The sequence below is a fragment of the Ranitomeya variabilis genome, chromosome 5, assembly GCF_051348905.1.
Source record: "Ranitomeya variabilis isolate aRanVar5 chromosome 5, aRanVar5.hap1, whole genome shotgun sequence".
Classification (NCBI taxonomy): Eukaryota; Metazoa; Chordata; class Amphibia; order Anura; family Dendrobatidae; genus Ranitomeya; species Ranitomeya variabilis.
Genome location: NC_135236.1, coordinates 285,299,202 through 285,319,676, shown reverse-complemented (window position 1 = coordinate 285,319,676; position 20,475 = coordinate 285,299,202). Strand labels below are relative to the sequence as shown.

Here is a 20,475-nt window from a genome sequence, read left to right as displayed (position 1 = left end):
ACCAAATTTGACGATATCGGTACCAAGCGGAGTGACTAATTCTCTTTGGTATTTTTAGGTAGATGCATGTCTGTAGTTTATTTTTTGATATGATAGCCCTTACATATACGTAGCTTATTAACCCCTTCAGCCCTAGGCCTATTTGTACCCAAGTGCCTAAGCCAATCTGACCTGTGCCACTTCATGGGCTAATAACTTTGGAACGCTTTCACCTATCCAAGCCATTCTGAGATTGTTTTCTCGTGACATATTGTACTTCACGTCAGTGCTAAATGGGAGTCAATATATTTTACCTTTCTATATAAAAAAATGCTAAATATTCGGAAATTTTGGAAAAATCGGCAATTTTTTAACTTTGAAATTCTCTGCTTTTTACAAAAATACTGATACCCCCCATAATAGTTATTAATTTACACTCCCCACATGTTTACTTCATATTGGCATCATTTTGAAAATGAAACCTTATTGTTTTACGACGTAATAGGGCTTATAGTTTTATGCGCAATTTTTCACATTTACAGCAAAACCCACTTTTCAAAGGACCAAGTCACTTCTGAAGTCACTTTAAGGGGCTTACATAACAGAAACCACCCATAAATTACCCCATTTTGCAAACTACACCCCTCAAGCTGTTCAAAACTCATTTTTAAAAACTGTTAACCCTTTAGGTGTTCCACAGGAATTTTAGCAGAATGAAGGCGAAATTTCAAAATTTCATTTTTTTTCCAGATATTACATTGTAATCCAATTTTACCTGCAACCTAGCAAGGGTTAACGGCAAACCCAAACTTGGTTACCCTAATTCTGCAGTTTATAGAAACACCCCACATGTACTCGTAAACTAAAGTATGGGCACACAGCACAGCTCAACACGGAAGGAGCGCTATGTGGTTTTTGGGTGGCGGATTCACTGGAAGAAATCTAGGGGGCCATGTCACATTTGAAGGCTGCCTGAGGTACCCCCACAGTGGAAACCCCAAAAAGTGACCCTATTTTGGAAACTACACCCCCAAGGAATCTTTTAGGGGGTATAGTGACCACTTTGACCCAACCAGTGTTTCACAGTAGTTGGAAACACTTGGTTGAGAAAATGGAAAAAGTGCATTTTTTACATGAAGGTGTCATTTTAGGCTCATTTTTTTATTTTTAAGAGGTGTACCAGCAAAAAATGCACCCCACTATTTGTTCACCAATCTCTCCCGAACACAACAACACCCGATATGTTGTCGTACACTGCAGTATTGGGGAACGGCAGGCCTCGGAAGGGAAGGAGCGCCAAATGACTTTTGGAGTGCAAATTTTACTGGAAGAAATCTAGGGGGCTATGTCACATTTGAAGACACCCTGAGGTGCCCCAACACACGCACACACACTGACACATACACGTTCTGTGCTGAACAGGACTCTCCGGTCTTCTCTGCAGAGCTCCTATCTCCCTCTGTAGAGGCTGACACCTCCCAGGCTTGTGACTCTGACAGAATTAATGCTACCGATATACAATGTTGGGCAGCGGGGAGAGCCACCCAGGATTGAGACTTCGAATGTTAACACTACCAAGGAGGTCCAGGATTCAAAAACCAAAAACCATATCTGGCTTCTGGCTAGAATGTCAGACCATGAGGATCAGACCACCAGCAGTTGGACTGGGTTCAACATAAAAATCCGCAGCGACATTGTAGTGGCCCAGGACACTGTAAGCTACCTGCCCACTATCAATGCTCCTGCAACAGCCATGTCCACTGTGAATGAAGTCTTGGAGCAAACACATGCCATCATGCAGACCCTGAAGCTTAACAGAATTGTGTGTGTGTTTGATCAAGCACTCTATGCCAAAGCTGCCGAGGTTATCTGGAAACAGGAGAAGTTCAAGAACATTATAATTAGAATGGGTGTCTTCCACACAATCTGTAATCTCCTCTCTATCATAGGGAACAGATTTCAAGATGCAGGCCTTAGAGATCTGTGTGTTGAATCCGGTGTAATCGCTGAAGGATCAGTGTCTGGAGTGATGGACGGCCGGAGGTACAACAGAGCAGTGAGACTACACAAGCTGGTCTATGAAGCACTTATGAGGCTTGCATGGAAAAACTTCCTTCCATGGCTAGAAGAAAACCATGCAAGGGACCTTCACCATCTGGATGAAACACTGAAGAACATCACAAACTTTCGCATCAGTGTGTCGCAGGGATCCTTCGAAAAGCTCTTGGATAATGAATCTTGCACACTTACCCTGAAGCTCTTTCAAGTTTATCTTGAGACCCTCAGAAATGAACAACTCTCAGCATTCTGGATGTCATACTTGGACATGGTCGAGACCATGCTGGCCCTGGTTCGAGCTTCAAGAGAAGGCAACTGGATGCTTCACCTAGGAGCAATCCGACAGATGATACCATGGTGTTTTGCCTATGACAAGGTCAACTATGCCCGATACCTAACCTATTACTATGCCACAATGTCTCGGCTGCCCATAGAACACCCAGAGGTCCATGAATACTTCATGCAAGGTGGCTTTTCGGTCCAGATCGGTAGCAAGAATCCTTTTGGACGAATTCCTGTGGACCAGACCATTGAAGAGACAATCAACAAAGACACCCAGACACCAGGGGGCACAAAAGGCTTCAGCCTCAAAGTTGGAGCTGTTTCCAGGTTCTACCTGACATCAGAGTACCGCAGTATGTACTTGAGGCAGCTGAGGGCCCTGGTAGGCCAACAATATACTGACTTCAGCCATTCAGACCTACAGGTGTCTAGGATTAGAAGAGATGAAGCCGATGTCCAATCTTTCGTTCAACTGCTGGAGACAGGTTGGGTGAACCCCTTCAACAAAGAGCATAATGGTGAACTTATCAGTTTGTCAACAGCGACTGTAGCACCACCAGATGTAGCCAAAGACCTTCAAGGGGCATACAGTATAGGAGAGGATGCATATCAAACATTCAAGGATGAGCGTTTGGGTACCGATAAGCCAACTACATTGTTTCATGACAAGATGACGAAGAACAAACTTAAAACGTTCTCTAACATCCAAATGAAGACACGCAGACAAGGTCTTGGCAAGGAGGTAATTTTGAAGGCTGACAGAAACCTATTTGGCCAGATGATACTTGTAGCTGAGAACAGAAAGCTACAAATGAGTGATGTCTTGACTCATCCCCTGGGTCCATTGCCATGGGCACTTGCCAATGGTGATGGGTCTATCCGCAAGACCAACAAGGCTGCCCTCGCAAGGGAGTTGGAGAGGAATGCTCGTCCTGCAGAAGTGATCCCCGAGCCCTCTGCAACCATCATTGATGGGATGAGCCTGGTTCAGAAACTGAAGGGAAACAATGCAACATTTGGCCAGCTAGCAGGCACAGCAATGAGTCGCGCTATCCATGAGGGTGCTAAGAGCAAGCGCATTGATATTGTCTTTGACGTCTACAAGGAGACATCCATCAAAGATACAGAAAGAGTCAACAGATATGAAGGCACAGGGATCCATTTCAAGAACATTCAACATGGGCACAACATCCAGCAGTGGAAAAAGCTTCTAAGTAGTTCCTCCAACAAGGCAAGTCTCATAAAGTTTCTGGTAGAAGAATGGAAGGCGAAACACCACAGGGAGAAGCTTGAGGAGAAGGAGCTGTATGTCACATGTGAGCAGCTCTGCTTTAAGATCACCAAAGAACAGTGGGAAGAGGCTGCTGACCTTAAGTCAAATCAAGAAGAAGCAGACACACGCCTCCTTCTCCATGCTCTTCATGCAGCAGAATCTGGTTACAAGTCGGTCATCATCACTTCGGAGGATACTGATGTCATGGTCCTGTGTCTGGGCATGTGCCACAAAATCCCATCCCACCTGTTCCAGAAATGCGGTACACAGAACCGGACAAGATTCCTGGATATCACCACTCTGAGCCGAACATTGGGAGGCAGCGTATGTGATTCATTGATTGGTATGCATGCATTTACAGGCTGTGACACCGTCAGTGCATTCGCTGGCCGTGGGAAGATGACGACACTCAAGCAGTTGAAGATGAACAAGACATACCAGGATGCCTTTCAGGAAGTTGGTCGTTCATGGGAAGTGTCTACCGAACTTTTTGAGAAGTTACAGGAAATCACCTGCCACATGTACCTGCCAACTACCCAAACAACTGAGGTAAACAGGCTCCGTTATCAGCTGTTCTGTGCCAGACGTGGAGTGGTAGAGTCAAGTCAACTCCCTCCTTGCCAGGACTGCCTTTTCATGCATGCACTGCGTGCAAACTACCAGGCTGCGATCTGGAGGAGAAGTCTGCAGAGCCAGCCATGGGTTGCAAACCCAACAGACTGCGGTTGGATGATAGATAACGACGGAAAGCTTGTTGTCAAGTGGATGCAAGGGGCACCAGCACCAGAAGCTATTATACAGCTACTGTCCTGCAAGTGTGTGCGGTCATGTGAACTTCCTCAGTGTACTTGCCTCAGCAATGGCCTGAAGTGCACAGACATGTGCAGATTACAGACATGCCAGAACAAGGGTACTGAAGACGAGCCAGTAGAACAACAGTCAGATTCAGAGTCCGATGTTGAAGATATTATGGAGTAACATATATATATATATATGCACATGACATGTTCAGTGTGTATTTACATAACTTGGATTAAATTTTGTTAAAAATACTACATCTAGTCACTCCGGGTGGTACCGATATCGTCATATTTGGTTCTTGGCTCATGCTAAAATTCCTGTGGAACACCTAAAGGGTTAACAGTTTTTAAAAATGAGTTTTGAACAGCTTGAGGGGTGTAGTTTGCAAAATGGGGTAATTTATGGGTGGTTTCTGTTATGTAAGCCCCTTAAAGTGACTTCAGAAGTGACTTGGTCCTTTGAAAAGTGGGTTTTGCTGTAAATGTGAAAAATTGCGCATAAAACTATAAGCCCTATTACGTCGTAAAACAATAAGGTTTCATTTTCAAAATGATGCCAATATGAAGTAAACATGTGGGGAGTGTAAATTAATAACTATTATGGGGGGTATCAGTATTTTTGTAAAAAGCAGAGAATTTCAAAGTTAAAAAATTGCCGATTTTTCCAAAATTTCCGAATATTTAGCATTTTTTTATATAGAAAGGTAAAATATATTGACTCCCATTTAGCACTGACGTGAAGTACAATATGTCACGAGAAAACAATCTCAGAATGGCTTGGATAGGTGAAAGCGTTCCAAAGTTATTAGCCCATGAAGTGGCACAGGTCAGATTGGCTTAGGCACTTGGGTACAAATAGGCCTAGGGCTGAAGGGGTTAATAAGCTACGTATATGTAAGGGCTATCATATCAAAAAATAAACTACAGACATGCATCTACCTAAAAATACCAAAGAAAATTAGTCACTCCGGGTGGTACCGATATCTGGCCCGGCTCATGGACTAAGTAGCTTCACTTTTAAAGCAGGGCTGTGGAGTTGGAGTAAGGGAAATTGAGGAGTCGGAGGTTGGGGTTACCAACTCCACAGCCTAATAAACAATCGCTTTATTTTCAGATCTAAATAGGGAAAAATAACAATGACCGTGAGGGTAATCTGCTCCTCCGAAAAAAAATGTCTAAAAGATTTCAAGAACACGAGATGGTAAAAGCAGTCACATCGCCAGTTAGGCCGAGAAGCCAGAGGTGAGAAGAGCCTGGACATCAGTTCTAAGGCCATGTGCACACGCTGCGGATTCCATTGTGGAATTTTTTACTGCGGATTTATTGCAGTTTTTATTGTGGTTTCCGCTGTGGTTTTTCACCTGCAGTTTCCTATTGGAGCAGGTGAAAAACCGCTGCGGATTCCGCACAAAGAATTGACATGCTGCGGAAGATAAACCGCTGCGTTTCCGCGCATTTTTTTCCGCAGCATGTGCACTGCGGATTTCATTTCCCATAGCATTACATGGTACTGTAAATGCATGGGAAACCGCTGCGGATCCGCGGCTGCGGTAACGCTGCGGATCCGCAGCGTATGCACATACCCTAAGGCTGTGTGAGTGCCATATCTCGGAAGCCATGTGTAAAGGGTATTCTTATGTCATTTATGGTACAATCACATGGTAGCCACATATACACAAGTGCCCTAGAAATCAAGACGAATAACCCCAATACTCAAGATGTGTACAGGTCCCAGCGGTGGATATTAGACCCTGTTATACAATGCAGACATGCCAAAATGTGTAAGAATAATCTGTTAACATACAACAGTCCCCTATAACACTGGAGCCAATGGAGGGGAAAAAATAAACAGTAGCCAGCACCAAGATTCTAGGCGCACACCTGGCTACCATGGTTAGTGCCTTTCCCTCAGCAGGAGTTCTCCAGTCGGGCATTTAATATTTCCCTGCAGGGAGCTGAAAACTGAAGTTATGTTGTGAGCAAAATTGAGCTGCCTTTGGGTTTTTTGCTCTGATTTTCCAAAACATTAAACATAAAAACCTTTACATTTTTTTAAAATCATGATAGAAAAAAATGCACTCTTACAGCTAGTTCAAAAAAATGTGAAAAAATAAACCCAGCGCAAATGCATCATGTGAACATAAGCTCCTAAAGCTTCTCATAGATATTCATATTTACAATCTTTTATTACAACCACTGCAAGCATCAAACATCGATTCTAGACAATTACATACAAAGTTCAGTTATTAGTTATAAACCATTGTCACGTGTCACACCAATCATGTTTCTATATCTTACTGTTAGAACAACAGTTTTCAGCATGGATAAACAAAACCTGACCAACGCCTGCTGACTTATGCAACTTTCGGGCAGTTTATCTGTCCATGTAAAAGGACCTATAGGCTGGATTTTCACCTGCATGAGTGTTACCACCACAGAGAAACAGACCAATATTTTCTTCTCACTAGTCAACCTACTTGCATTTGATTTCATATGAATAGCAAGTTGTGTTCTTTCTTTTTAGCACTTTTTCTGGTGGGTTTCAGAGATCAGCCTGAAATACATCATGTGCACGTACAGTACAAGGATTTACTCTGTCAGATCCCTAAGGCCGGTTTCCAGTACCGGAAAATAAACGGTACTAAAGATGTAAGTGTGTGTAATACTTGCAGCACACGTGTGGCAACCGTGTGCCACATCAGTACCATAAGGACGGCCGCAGGGGAAGAAGCGCTACAGTAAGCGCTGTTCCCCGGCAACTGGTGCTGAAACTGGCTCTTATTCTCCCCTGCTCTGCTGGCGATCGGCCTGAGCACAGGATAATGATGAGAGTTATAATAAAGTCCAAACGATGACAGCAGGTGGGGACTTTTGGGACTCTTACTCCCATCAGACACCTGCTGCCGCTAATAACAGTGACAGCAGGAGCGGATGATCAGGGTATTCCTCAGCCGCAGCCAGCGATCTAATGAAATACACAACATGGGTTCCCCCCTATTTTCTTGAACCAACCAGGCAAAACTGACAGCTGGGGGCTACAACCCACAGCTGTCAGCTTCAGCAAGGTTGGTTATCAAGAATAAAGGAGCCCTCACGCTGTTCTTTTTAATTATTTAAATAAATAATTTTAAAATATGGTGTGGGGTCCCCCCCCCCCATTTTTAACAACCAGCCTTGCTAAAGCTCACAACTGGGGGGCTGGTATTCTCAGGCTGGTAAGGGGCCCCCCAGCCTGAAAACAGGAGCCCGCAGCTGCCCAAAAAAGTGCCTTTTCTGGCGCTTTGCCGACTCTTTCCACTTTACCTGTAGCGGTGGCAAGTGGAGTTAATATTTGTGGGGTTGATGTCACCTTAATGTCAGGTGACATCAAGCCCACAGCTTAGTAATGGAGAGGAGTCTAAAAAACACATATCCATTATTAATCCTATAGTTTTATATGTTAAATAAAAACACAGCTAGAATAAAATTCTTTATTTGAAAAAAATTACAGACTCCTTTAATATTCTAAATTAAACCATACTTACTGCAACGCCTAATTCCACTGAAGCCCTCGATCTCATGTAATAAAAATAAAATAAAAAAAAAACCAAACAACAATATACCATATCTGTCCGTCATTGTGTCCCACGACGTAATCCATGTCTGGGGGCTAAATACACTGCTCAAATAAAGGGAACACTAAAATCCCACATCCTAGATATCACTGAATGAAATATTCCAGTTGTAAATCTTTATTCATTACATAGTGGAATGTGTTGAGAACAATAAAACCTAAAAATGATCAACGTAAATCACAACTAATATCCCACGGAGGTCTGGAGTTGGAATGATGCTCAAAATCAAAGTGGAAAATGAAGTTACAGGCTGATCCAACTTCAGTGGAAATGCTTCAAGACAAGGAAACACCAAGGTTACTTACGGGTAGCCGGTTTTTCCGGAGCCCATGACGGCACACCTGAGAGAGGGGATCCGCCCAGTCAGGACAGGAACCCTACTGAAAATAAAAGGGCGGTACCTCTCCCTCGCTTCAGTTGGTTTTCAGAGCATGAGAGGCCCCCCTGGTTAGTATACATGGCAATCCAACACCACATTATATTAACTAAACACACCCAAAACAATAGTGCACACCGAAAGGGTGAAAAAAAGGGGGGGAATATACGGGTGCCGTCATGGGCTCCGGAAAAACCGGCTACCCGTAAGTAACCTTGGTGTTTTCCCTTCCCCCATGACGGCACACCTGAGAGAATTTTGTAGAATGAAACCTTAGGGAGGGACCACCGCTTGGAGCACCCTTCTACCAAAGGTTAGGTCAGCAGAGGAGGAAAGGTCTAGCCGGTAGTGTTTGAAAAAAGTTGAGGGTGAGGACCAGGTAGCGGCCTTGCAAATTTGGTCAATTGATACCTCAGCTTTCTCTGCCCAGGAGGTAGCCACGGCTCTGGTGGAGTGAGCCTTGATGCCGTCAGGAACCGGAGTGCCACTTGCAGAATAGGATAAACTAATGGCCTCCCTGATCCATCTAGCAATGGTACTTTTAGCTACCCCGCACCCTCTTTTGCTACCCTGAAAGGCTACGAATAGGGTTTGGTCTTTCCTCCACTGATTAGTCACAGACATGTATTGTAACATAGATCTTCTCACATCTAACATGTGGAACCTTTGTTCCCCTGGATTTTTAGGATTACTACAGAAAGATGGTAAAGTAATCTCCTGACTCCTATGGAACTTTTGAACCACCTTGGGGAGATAAGCCGGGTCTGGTCTTAGAACAATCCTGTCATCAAAAACCTGAGTATAAGGAGGGCATATTGACAGGGCCTGTAAATCACTTACCCTACGTGCCGATGTTAAGGCTACTAGTAAAACTGTTTTAAGGGTAAGTAACTTAGGTGATAACTCCTGCAAAGGCTCAAAGGGCTGTTTAGTCAGGGCTTCTAAGACCAAATTTAGATCCCAAGGAGGGATTTTTGGGATAATAACTGGCCGAGATCTACTACAAGATTTTATGAATCGTGAGACCCATTTATTTGAGGCAAGATTACAATTATATAGGGCCCCCAAGGCAGAAACCTGAACTTTAAGGGTGCTGGTTGCTAACCCAAGATGTAATCCTGCTTGCAGAAACTCTAGGATAGGACCTATTGGAGCCACCTCCCCCAATGGTTCCCCCAGGAAGTCGAGAAATTTTTTCCATGTCCTACCATAGATTCTAGAGGTTATGGGTTTTCTGCTTTTCAACAGGGTGGAGACTAACCCTGGAGAGAATCCTTGGCGACTTAGTAACGCCCTCTCAAATTCCAGGCTGCGAGATGGAAGCCCTTCACCTGAGAGTGGGTCACTGGGCCCTGGGTTAGCAGGTCCGGAACCTCTGGCAGGATCCATGGGTCTGTTACCGACATCTGCCTTAGAAGGGAGAACCAAGGTCTCCTTGGCCAAAAAGGAGCTATGAAGATGATATTCGCCTGGTCCTCTCTGATCTTCCGGATCACAGCTGGAATCATCACTATCGGGGGGAATGCGTAGGCCAGAGAAAACTTCCAAGGTATCAGTAGGGCATCTACTGCGAAGGGATGTTCTCTCGGATTCAAGGAGCAGAACCTCCTGACTTTTCTGTTGTGGGAGTTGGCGAACAAGTCTATCTCTGGTGTGCCCCAGGCTTGGACTATTTGTTGAAATATCTGGGGGTTTAATGACCATTCCCCCTGCCTTAAGCCTCTGCGACTCAGGAAGTCCGCTTGAGTGTTTTCTGTGCCTTTGATGTGCAATGCCGACAGAGATGACAGGTGTTGTTCTGCTAGTTGAAAGAGTATGTTTGATGCCTGCATGAGGCCTTTGGACCTCGTTCCCCCCTGATGATTGACATACGCCACCACTGCTCGATTGTCCGTCAGGATTCGAGTATGGCGACCCCGGAGTAAAGGAAGAAAATGTCTTAGGGATTTCTCCACTGCCCACAGCTCTTTTTCGTTTGATCCATAGTTCTTTTCTCGTATGGACCAGGTCCCTTGTACAGAGTGAGACCTCAGGTGAGCCCCCCAACCTGTACCGCTTGCGTCGGTCGTGATAATGTCTATGACCGGATTTTGCCACCGGACCCCCATTGTCAGGTGGTTTCTCACAGTCCACCAAACTAGGGAATCCCTTACGCCAAGGGAGAGACATAGATTTCCTTCTAAATGCCCTTTTAGCAGTCTTTGGGCTGAGAGAACTTCCCACTGTAGTTGTCTTAGGTGGAATTGTGCCCATTCTACTGCCGGAATACACGATGTTAACGAGCCTAGAAGGGACATTGCCTTTCTCAGAGTCATTGTCGGCTGGCGTATTGCTGTACCGGTCAGATTTATTATTTTGTCTACCTTGTTTTCTGGAAGAAGGCAGAGCTGACGTTCGGAGTCCAGTATTAACCCCAGGAAGGACTATAATTTTACTGGCAGCAGTCTGGACTTGGGGATATTTATTATCCAACCCAGCTCCCTTAGAGTTGATGTTACCACTGATACTTGATGAGTGCAGTGGGACTCTGATCTTCCTATTACCAGGAAATCGTCCAGATATGGGACAATGACTACATCCCGGGACCGGAGGTATGACATTACTTCCACCATCACCTTGGTGAACACCCTGGGAGCTGTAGACAGACCGAACGGAAGGGCTGTGTATTGATAATGTTTCATCTGGTTCTGGACATAGAGAGCTACTCTCAAGTATTTCTGATATTCCGGATGCCTTGGTATATGATAATACGCATCTTTCAAGTCTATTACTGCCATGAAGCAGTGTTGGAAAAGGAGTTTTATGGTCGTATTTATAGACTCCATCTTGAAAGAGTAGTTCTCTATGGATTGGTTGAGTTTTTTTAAGTTTATAATAGTTCTCCAAGAACCATCCGGTTTTTGGATTAAGAAGAGGGGGGAGTAAAACCCGTCTCCCTCCTCCTGAACCGGAACCTCCAGAAGAACCTTTTTGTGGATAAGTCCCAGGACTTCGGCTTCTAGGGCAGATTGTTCCTGCTGGGACTTTCTTCGGGGAGTTATAATAAAGTTTCGTCTGGGTGGACAGGTGAATTTTATTTTGAGGCCGTCTCTGATTATATTTATGACCCAGGTACTGGGGGAGATGTTTACCCAGGCCGGAAAGAAGAGGGAGAGTCTTCCTCCCACTTCTGGCGTAATGTCATTGGGGGGATTTCTTTGCCGATGTAGAGGGCCCTTTGAACATGTAGCCTGAGCCTCTCTTATCCCTAAAGTCCCAGTTTTTTCTTTCTCCTGGGGGGCGACCTCTATTAAATCTTCTCCTCCGAAAAAAGGGTTTTTTGGACTCTTTAGGGATATTGGGAAAGCCTTTCTTTTTATCTCCTGCATGTTCCAGGATTTCTTCAAGTTTTTTCCCAAAGAGGAGTTGGCCATCACATGGGATGGAGCACAGCTTGTGTTTAGATGGTAAATCCCCCGGACAACCTTTGAGCCAGAGGGCTCTTCTTGCCGCATTAGACAAGCTCGCTGCTCTGGCCGTTAGTCTTGCGGAATCCGCAGAAGAGTCTGCTAAAAAGGCTGCTGCCCCTTGCACCAAGGATATATTGGCAAGGATGTCGGATCTGGGTACCTTGTCCCTTAGCTGATCCTCTATCTGCTGTAGCCAGACCATCAGAGCGCGGGCCGTACAAGTTCCAGCGATTGCTGGCTTCAGGCCCCCCGCTGAGGCTTCCCAGATATGTCTGAGAAAACCATCTGCTTTTTTGTCAAGCGGGTCTTTAAGAACACCCGAGTCTTCTAATGGAAGGGATGATTTTTTTAAGCATTTGGCTACCGCTCCGTCAATTTTGGGGATCTTTTCCCAAGGTTCAGAGTCTTTATTTTCAAAGGGATATCTCCTTTTGGATGAAGAGGGCAAAGAACCCATTTTTTCAGGTCTTTTCCACTCTTTCTCAATTAATGCTTTTATTTTTGCATTAACTGGAAACGTGCGTTTCCTCCTCTCTTCTAAGCCACCAAACATGACATCCTCTAGTGACCTAGGTGTCTTCTCCTCTTTAAGGCCCATTGCAGACCTAACTGCTTTGACTAATTTGTCCACGTCCTCCGTGGGAAGGCACGGACGACCTCCTGAATCACTATCCGAGGAGGAATCTGAAGAGTGGACCGAGGCTGGGGAAGTAGAGGGAGATCGGGATGTTTTATGACTCCCTTGTCTCTGAGAGGTATCCGACTCTGTAGACGCCCTACGGCTTCCCCCTCTTGGTTCGCTAAGGGCCAATTTTAAGGAGTCTTTTATTTCAGCCTGTATTATGGCTTTAAGGCTAGTGGTGAAATTAGGGGTTTCTTCTTGAATAGTCTTATTTATGCAGTCAGCACAGAGATCCTTCCGATACTGCACTGCGAGCGGGTTTTTACAAAGGGCACACTCTCGGTTCTTTGTTTTACCGGTAGCTTTCCTGGACCCCTAGTGATCAAAACAGAAAAATGGACCCTGTTACCATAAGGGATACATTCACGTAGATCACTCACCACCGCCGACAATCAAGGGTACCGATTTTTGAGGCTGGACAGATGCACGTGAAGCGTCCCTCCTGGACGTTGACGAATCTTGCCGGACGGAACGACCACTGTTTTTACCACTTGAGCGGCTGCTCCTGGTATGTTGGTGGCTCGGCAAGGCATCTGGTGAGAGCTCCGGCTGCTGCTGCTGTGAAGAAGACTGCTGCAGCTGCTCTTGTTGTCCTACCTCCATGGCGAAGTTTTTGGACATGAGCGCGTCTTCTGTGGTCCAGCACCCTTTTATGGGGCGACCACTGCACTCCCCGCCTCTCCGGTGCCCAATAGTGATCCCTCCCCCTCTCTGCCATGCCGCCGGAGTCTTCATTCACCGGCCGGCGTTTTCTTCATGGGCGCCGCCATCTTGGATCCGGCGCCTGCCTCCGACGTCACACGGGCACGCCCATTCACAGCGGGCCTGACGTGCGACGTCAGAAGAGCGACCCGGAAGCGGCCGCCGCGCCAGCAGAGAGGGGTGGGCGGCGTGGCAGCCATGGAAGGAACCCGGTCCTCCAACCATGCTGCACAACGCCCGCACGGACGCAGTGACCCGGGGGGACCTGCGGACGGCGCCTCCAGGACCCGAACCTCCGACGCACAGGCGCTGCCTGTTCTTCCACGCCGGGACGGGACCTGGGTAAGTCGAACCGCCGTGTTCAGCACAAGGGTCCCTGTCAGGACAGGAAACCCAACTGAAGCGAGGGAGAGGTACCGCCCTTTTATTTTCAGTAGGGTTCCTGTCCTGACTGGGCGGATCCCCTCTCTCAGGTGTGCCGTCATGGGGGAAGGGAAAATGATGCTCAGTAGTGTGTGTGGCCTCAACATGCCTGTATGACCTCCCTACAACACCTGGGCATGCTCCTGACGAGGAGGCGGATGGTCTCCTGAGGGATATCCTCCCAGACCTGGACTAAAGCATCCGCCAACTCCTAGACAGTGTGGTGCAACGTGACGTTGGTGGATGGTGCGATACATGATGTCCCAGATGTGTTCAAGGAGGCGGATGGTCTCCTGAGGGATATCCTCCCAGACCTGGACTAAAGCATCCGCCAACTCCTAGACAGTGTGGTGCAACGTGACGTTGGTGGATGGTGCGATACATGATGTCCCAGATGTGTTCAATCAGATTCAGGTCTGGGGAAAGGGCGGGCCAGTCCATAGCTTCAATGCCTTCATGTTTCATGAACTGCTGACACACTCCAGCCACATGAGGTCTGGCATTGTCCTGCATTAGGAGGAACCCAGTGCCATCCGCACCAGCATATGGTCTCACAAGGGGTCTGAGGTTCTCATCTCGGTACTTAATGGCAGTCAGGCTACCCCTGGCGATGACACATGGAGGGCTGTGCGGCCCTCTAAAGAAATGCCACCCCACACCATTGCTGACCCACTGCCAAACCGGTCATGCTGAAGGATGTTGCAGGCAGCAAATTGCTCTCCACAGCGTCTCTAGACTCTGTCACGTCTGCTCAGTGTGAAGCTGCTTTCATCTGTGAAGAGCACAGGACACCAGTAGCGAATTTGCCAATCCTAGTGTTCTGTGGCAAATGCCAAGCGTCCTGCAAGGTGTTGGGCTGTGAGCACAACCCCCCATCTGTGGGTGTCGGGCACTCAGACCATCCTCATAGTCGGTTTCTGTTTGTGCAGACACATGCACATTTGTGGCCTGCTGGAGGTCATTTTGCCGGGCTCTGGTAGTGCTCCTCCTGTTCCTCCTTGCTTAACGGCTGAGGTAGCGGTCCTGCTGCTGGGTTGTTGCCCTCCTACGGCCCCCCTCCACGTCATCTGGTGTACTGACCAGTCTCCTGGTAGCACCTCCAGCCTCTGTACACTACGCTGACAGACACAGCAAGCCTTCTTGCCATAGGTCGCATTGATGTGCCATCCTGGATGAGCTGCACTGCCTGAACCACTTGTGTGGGTTGTAGAGTCCGTCTCATGCTACCACGAGTGTGAAAGCACAACCAACATTCAAAAGTGACCAAAACATCAGCCAGAAAGCATTGGTACTGAGATGTGGTCTGTGGTCCCCACCTGCAGAACCACTCCTTTATTGAGTGTGTCTTGATAATTGTCAATAATTTCCATCTGTTGTCTATTCCATTTGCACAACAGCATGTGAAATTGATTGTCAAACAGTGTTGCTTCCTAAATGGACAGTTTGATTTCACAGAAGTTTGATTTACTTGGAGTTATATTCTGTTTACGTGTTCCCTTTATTTTTTTGAGCTGTGTAGTTTTCAACCTGGACAGTGCCAAGATGCGACCATTGCGGCTGAAAACCACTGGTGAATGAGATGCTGAGAGCGCAGCCTCATTCACCAGTGACATCAGAGGCAGGGCTGAATTGCAGTGACCTCAGGAGCTTGGAAAATGCCAGTGATTATGTCACCGCTGGTGAACGATGCTGCGCTCTCAGCATCTCATTCACCAGTGGTTTTCAGCCGCAACGGTCACATCTTGGCACCGTCCAGGTTGAAAACTATTTAGCCCCCAGACATGGATTACGGCGTGGGACACAACAACGGACAGGTATGATATATTGTTGTTTTTTTACTTACAGAAGACTTAGGTCTTCGGTGGAATTAGGCGAAGTTGTAAGTATGGTTTAATTTAGAATATTAAAGGAGTCTGTCATTTTTTTCAAATAAAGGATTTTATTCTGGCTGTGTCTTTAATTTAACATATAACTATAGGATTAGTAATGGATAGGTGCCTTATAGACACCTCTCCATTACCAAGCCGTGGGCTTGATGTCACCTGACATTACAGAGGTGACATCAACCCCACAAATATTAATACCACTTGCCACAGCTACAGGGCAAGTTGGAAGAGCTGGGCAAAGCACCGGAAAAGGCACATCTAATAGATGTGCCTTTTCTGGGCAGCTGCGGGCTGCTGTTTTTAGGCTGGGGAGCATATATCAATGGCCCCTTATCAGCCTGATAATACCAGCCCTCAGATTTGAGCTTTAGCAAGGCTGGTTGTCAAAAATGGGGTGAACCCACAAAGGTTTTTTTTATTATTATTTATTTAAATAATTAAAAAAACAGCGTGGGGACCCTTCTATTCTTGATAACTAACCTTGCTGAAGCTGACAGCTGGGGGTTGCAGCCCCCAAATGTGAGTTTTGCATGGTTGGTTCAAGAAAATAGGGGGGCAACAGACGTCGGGTTTATCATTAATTTCATTAGATCGCAGGCGGCGGCTGAGGAATACTCGATCATCCGCTCCTGCTGTAACTTATTAGTGGCAGCAGGTGTCGAATGATGGGAGTAAGAGTCCCTAAAGCCCCCACCTGTTGTCATCGTTCAGACTTTATTATAACTCTCATCATTCTCCTCTGCTCGCACCGATCACCGGCAGAGCAGGGGAGAATGATGAGAGCCGTCTTCAGCACCTGCCGCCGGGGAACAGCGCTTACTGTAGCGCTTCTTCCCCGTTGTAGATGTGTGTGACATGGAGGACATCAATGTGTGTTCTCCGTGTGCGGGACATTTTGCTGTCCATGCCGACGGTAAAAAACTGACACGTCAGCGTGTTTTGCCCACGAACACATGGCCCGTGGAAACACACTGTATGTATGTATGTGTCTCCAATATGTGTGAAAACTGTCACCACAGGTACCGGAGACGCTGACATGTGAAAGAGGCTTAAGTATACGTGTATTGTCTGCTGAAGTATTAATCACAGGGATGAAGCATGTATGGCAGTACTGAGGCTCTACTGTGCACATGAGTCCAAGTCTTGTTTCATACATCAATGGATATATATGCCATACATATCTGATATGACAATACCTCTTCATGATAGCTAAACACTATGGCCTCATTCAGACATCCCAGTTTCTTGCTTGTGTGTGGTCCACATTTTCCATGGACAGCAACCCCTCCCCCATTAAATCCCATAGGGCTATTCGCACAGACCAATGGTCTGCATGAAAGTTGGATTCATGTCTTGCTCTGCAGGCCAGCTTTGGATCAATGAAAATGATGGACAACATAGATGACATTTGGAAAGTCCTTAATGGGCCACCTCCTGTGTGGCTCCACGAGCTGGGGCCCAAAATAATTAAAAGATGGTGGTCAACAATTTTATCAAAGACATCTCAATTTTTGTTTCCTATTGTTTAACAGGAATTTCTTGTACAATTCGTGTCCAACAGACACAAGTAACTCAAAATGTTTTGTCAGTGAAACATGCAAGAAATGGTGTCTAAAGAGGCATCAATCACTCGCATAGATGTGCGGTCACATAAGGCCCACTAGTGGCTCTACATCCAGCAGTCCAGCACGTGTGTATATCTCCTGCACTGCAACTCACTGGACAATGTAGACCCACTAACAGCCATGACTGCACCTCTATCCATGATGTGGTCACATGAAGGCCCTGCAGATGCCATTTCCTGGACTGCTTATGGCTATCAGAAACACGTGTAATTACAAAAGACGACAAATGTGAAAACAGGTAAAATTGCAATAAGTAAAACTAAAAAAGGTTCCTGTGCAGGCAGTGCAACTTCAGCACACATTCTTTGCAGAGTAGTCCTGTAGTCTCACATGTTCTACCATTTGTCCTTTATTCTGTGCGAGCACAGGTGGTGGGTTACAAGAAGCAGCGACCAGACTATACCTGCAGGATCATACTACACAGTTTGCTGCCTGTTTCCATGGTGACATTTAGGTCAGCACAAGAGCTGCAGTCACAAGACAATAATTATTAGAAATTAAGGCTGGGGCTACACAGTGATTTTGGACACGACACAGACGCTGCTACCTTGCAGCATGACGCTACTAAATGGGGTCACATTACTAAGCACAAAGTAACAACAAGCAAGTCACAAAGGCCGGAACCAGTTGGGTTTTTTGCAACTTGCTTGTCAAGGTAACAGCACTATGCAGGACACAACTCGACCCCATTCACCAACACCACAATGTAGCAGCGGCATAGAGTGATCTTTGGACTTGTGACCAGTGTCATTGTCAAAATCATGATGTAGCCTTGCTGCAGTACCCAAGAGTGGCCACGTTACAGTGAGCGGCAGTGGTGCTCCTGCTCCACACACTGTGGCTTCTGGACAGGCATGGGGCCTGGTAAGTGCTGAGTAGTGGTAGGTCCAGTGCACGATCCCCACAGATCTATCCCCAAGGAAAGGTCAGCAATATCACAGTAGTTTTTATGTATTACCGGACTACAATATATAAGGCTACTTTCACACTAGCATCGGTACGGGGCCGTCGCGCTGCGTCGTCCCGACGCATACTGTGAAATAAATGCCCGACGTGGGCAGCGGAAGCAGTCTTACGACGCATCCGCTGCCCCATTGCAAGGTCTGGGAAGGAGGGGGCGGAGTTTCGGCCACGCATGCGCGGTCGAAAATGACGGACTCGACGCACAAAAAAAGTTACATGTAACTTTTTTGTGGCGGAGGTCCGCCAAAACACGACATGGCACTGCGTCGCTAATAAAAGGCTATGGAGAAAAAATGCACCCTGCGGGCAACTTTGCAGGATGCGTTTTTTTTATCCACAACGACGCATTGCGACGTGCAGTGCCCGACACTAGTGTGAAAGTAGCCTAGGTGAAAGTGACAACTATTAACACCGACATCAGTAAGACGAGTAGCGCATCTAGAAGCCGCCACCACGATGCGATACGCAGCTCCCTGCGGACACAGCCCAGCTCCACACCACACTCTGTGCGGACACATGCCGGGTCTCCGCGAACTCCTACACGCGGGACCCCGTCCCTACAGAGGACGAGTGAAGGTCACCGGAGCCGCCGCAGGTGGCGTGGCCCCAGCGGGCGCTTCTCTACGCCGCATCTTCAGCAGCAGAAACGCACGGAACGTGGACAAGAGAGCCTGTCACAGCGGCTCTTGTCCGCGACCAATCAGAGAACGCAATGCAGACGGAAGAATCTCTCAATGACAGCCGGGCTGCACACCTGGGAACATCACAGCATAGAAACAGCGAGGTGCCCTCTCGCCTATGATGGAGGAAAAGTAGTCCGCAGCTGCAGGAGAAAAGATGCCCCCGGTAACCGCGCCGCGGGCAGTGTCTCGGCTCGTCATCACCGCGCACACCCAAATAGCATCGGTAACGGTGAAGAAAGCGGGTGACGTTGTAGATAAATCACTAGGAACAGAGGGTGACATTGGCACCGGGAAGCGGCACGGAAGACAGGCCGGGTGACGTCACAGGACGATGGTGATGCCCGCCGCCGGGTGTACCGCCAGGCTATGACCGGCTCACATTACCTTTTTCACGGTCCGCGGGGCCTCACTGACTGCGCCCTCGGGGCTGCCGGCGCCGTCTCCGGAGCGCTGTACCGGGTCGCTCCTCTTCATGGCAGAAGCCGGGATCCCCTTCAGCGGCTGGCTGAGCGGCGACACCGCGGTATTGTTGTCGGGCTCGGCCGGCAGAGCAGCGGTGAGCGGCGCTGCAGGGGCCTCATTGTGCCGCTCCTTAGCGGCCTCCTTCAGCTCCACGTCGGCCACCTTGGCGGTCACTACCTGCACGGACATGGCGCCACACACACACTCGTCTGTCCCGGCTCTCGCTCCGCTCTCCTCAGCAGCCTCCTGATGCACACAAACACTAGCACGCTGCCGGCAGCCTCTGGCACGCCCCCGCAGGCTGTCCTGCCCCTGCCGCAGGGGCGCCTGGGAAAGCTAGTTTCTCCCACAAGCAGAGCGCGTATCCTAAGAATCATAGTAGACCACAATTCCCGGCGTGCACCACTGTCATCGCTGTTCTTCGTGAAGCATTATGGGATCTGCAGTCCGGACTCGTATTCGCTATGGTTTTGTCACTAACAGTGTACTACAATAACCAGCGTGCCGTGCGGTCCTGCAGGAAGAGTGAGGCGGACTCGTTCTGTTTCAACACGCTTTATTAGCACCTGTACAAAATAAAATGGGCCTGGCAGTGTATAGGCCTTGTTGTTAGGTCGTGCTCCTGTGTGCACACAGGACCACACTGTACAATCACATGGAAACGTGTAGTTGTGCACAGACCCTCTAGGTCTGAATGCAAATGTAACGTAACCTGGGGAATGTCATCTGTAGGGGCCCGAGAGGGTCAGTCCCAGCTTCATTGCCGGAGAGTGCTTGGAAATGCAGCACTTTTGCAGTTTCTTTATTAAAAATTTAAATCATTTTCAAGATATTACTTTTATGTTTACAACTCGTTGCCTTGGAGACCGACCACCACTGCTAAACAGAACATGCGCAGTGCTTAGAAGCTCGTTTTTAATTGCGTTTTCTTTAAGCTCAGAAGAAGCTTGGCCAGGATTGCTGGAGCGTGCTTTTACCTCCAAATCCTGGTCAGCTTCAGCGCAGTGCTCACAGGCTAAACAGCAGCAGTGGTCGGTCTCCTAGGCAACAGGTTGAAAAGTGTTAAAATCTCAGCAACGGCTGCAAATGTTATTGTCTGACAATATCCATCAAGATGGAAACAACCTTTTAATGATCAGTGAGGCTCTGACCTGTGGGCCCACCAATCCACCCTGAGAACAACGTGTGAACACTGGAGTAGCTGTGTCCCATTTTTGC

The 20,475-nt window shown here is 47.4% G+C and overlaps 1 protein-coding gene across 4 annotated transcripts in view; it reads right to left on the bottom strand.

Annotated features, from left to right (window-relative positions):
• The window catches only part of AHCYL2 (adenosylhomocysteinase like 2), a 144,983-nt gene extending 125,414 nt beyond the window's left edge, over window positions 1-19,569 (bottom strand). For 2 of the 4 annotated variants that reach the window (XM_077264402.1, XM_077264404.1), the window contains exon 1: window positions 19,180-19,569. In XM_077264402.1, coding sequence (XP_077120517.1) covers window positions 19,180-19,446 — 267 coding nt within the window. In that variant the 5' untranslated portion in view covers window positions 19,447-19,569. The remainder of the gene's footprint in view (window positions 1-19,179) is intronic. The other 2 variants (XM_077264403.1, XM_077264405.1) reach the window with 1 other exon arrangement.
• Window positions 19,570-20,475: the final 906 nt, after the last annotated feature.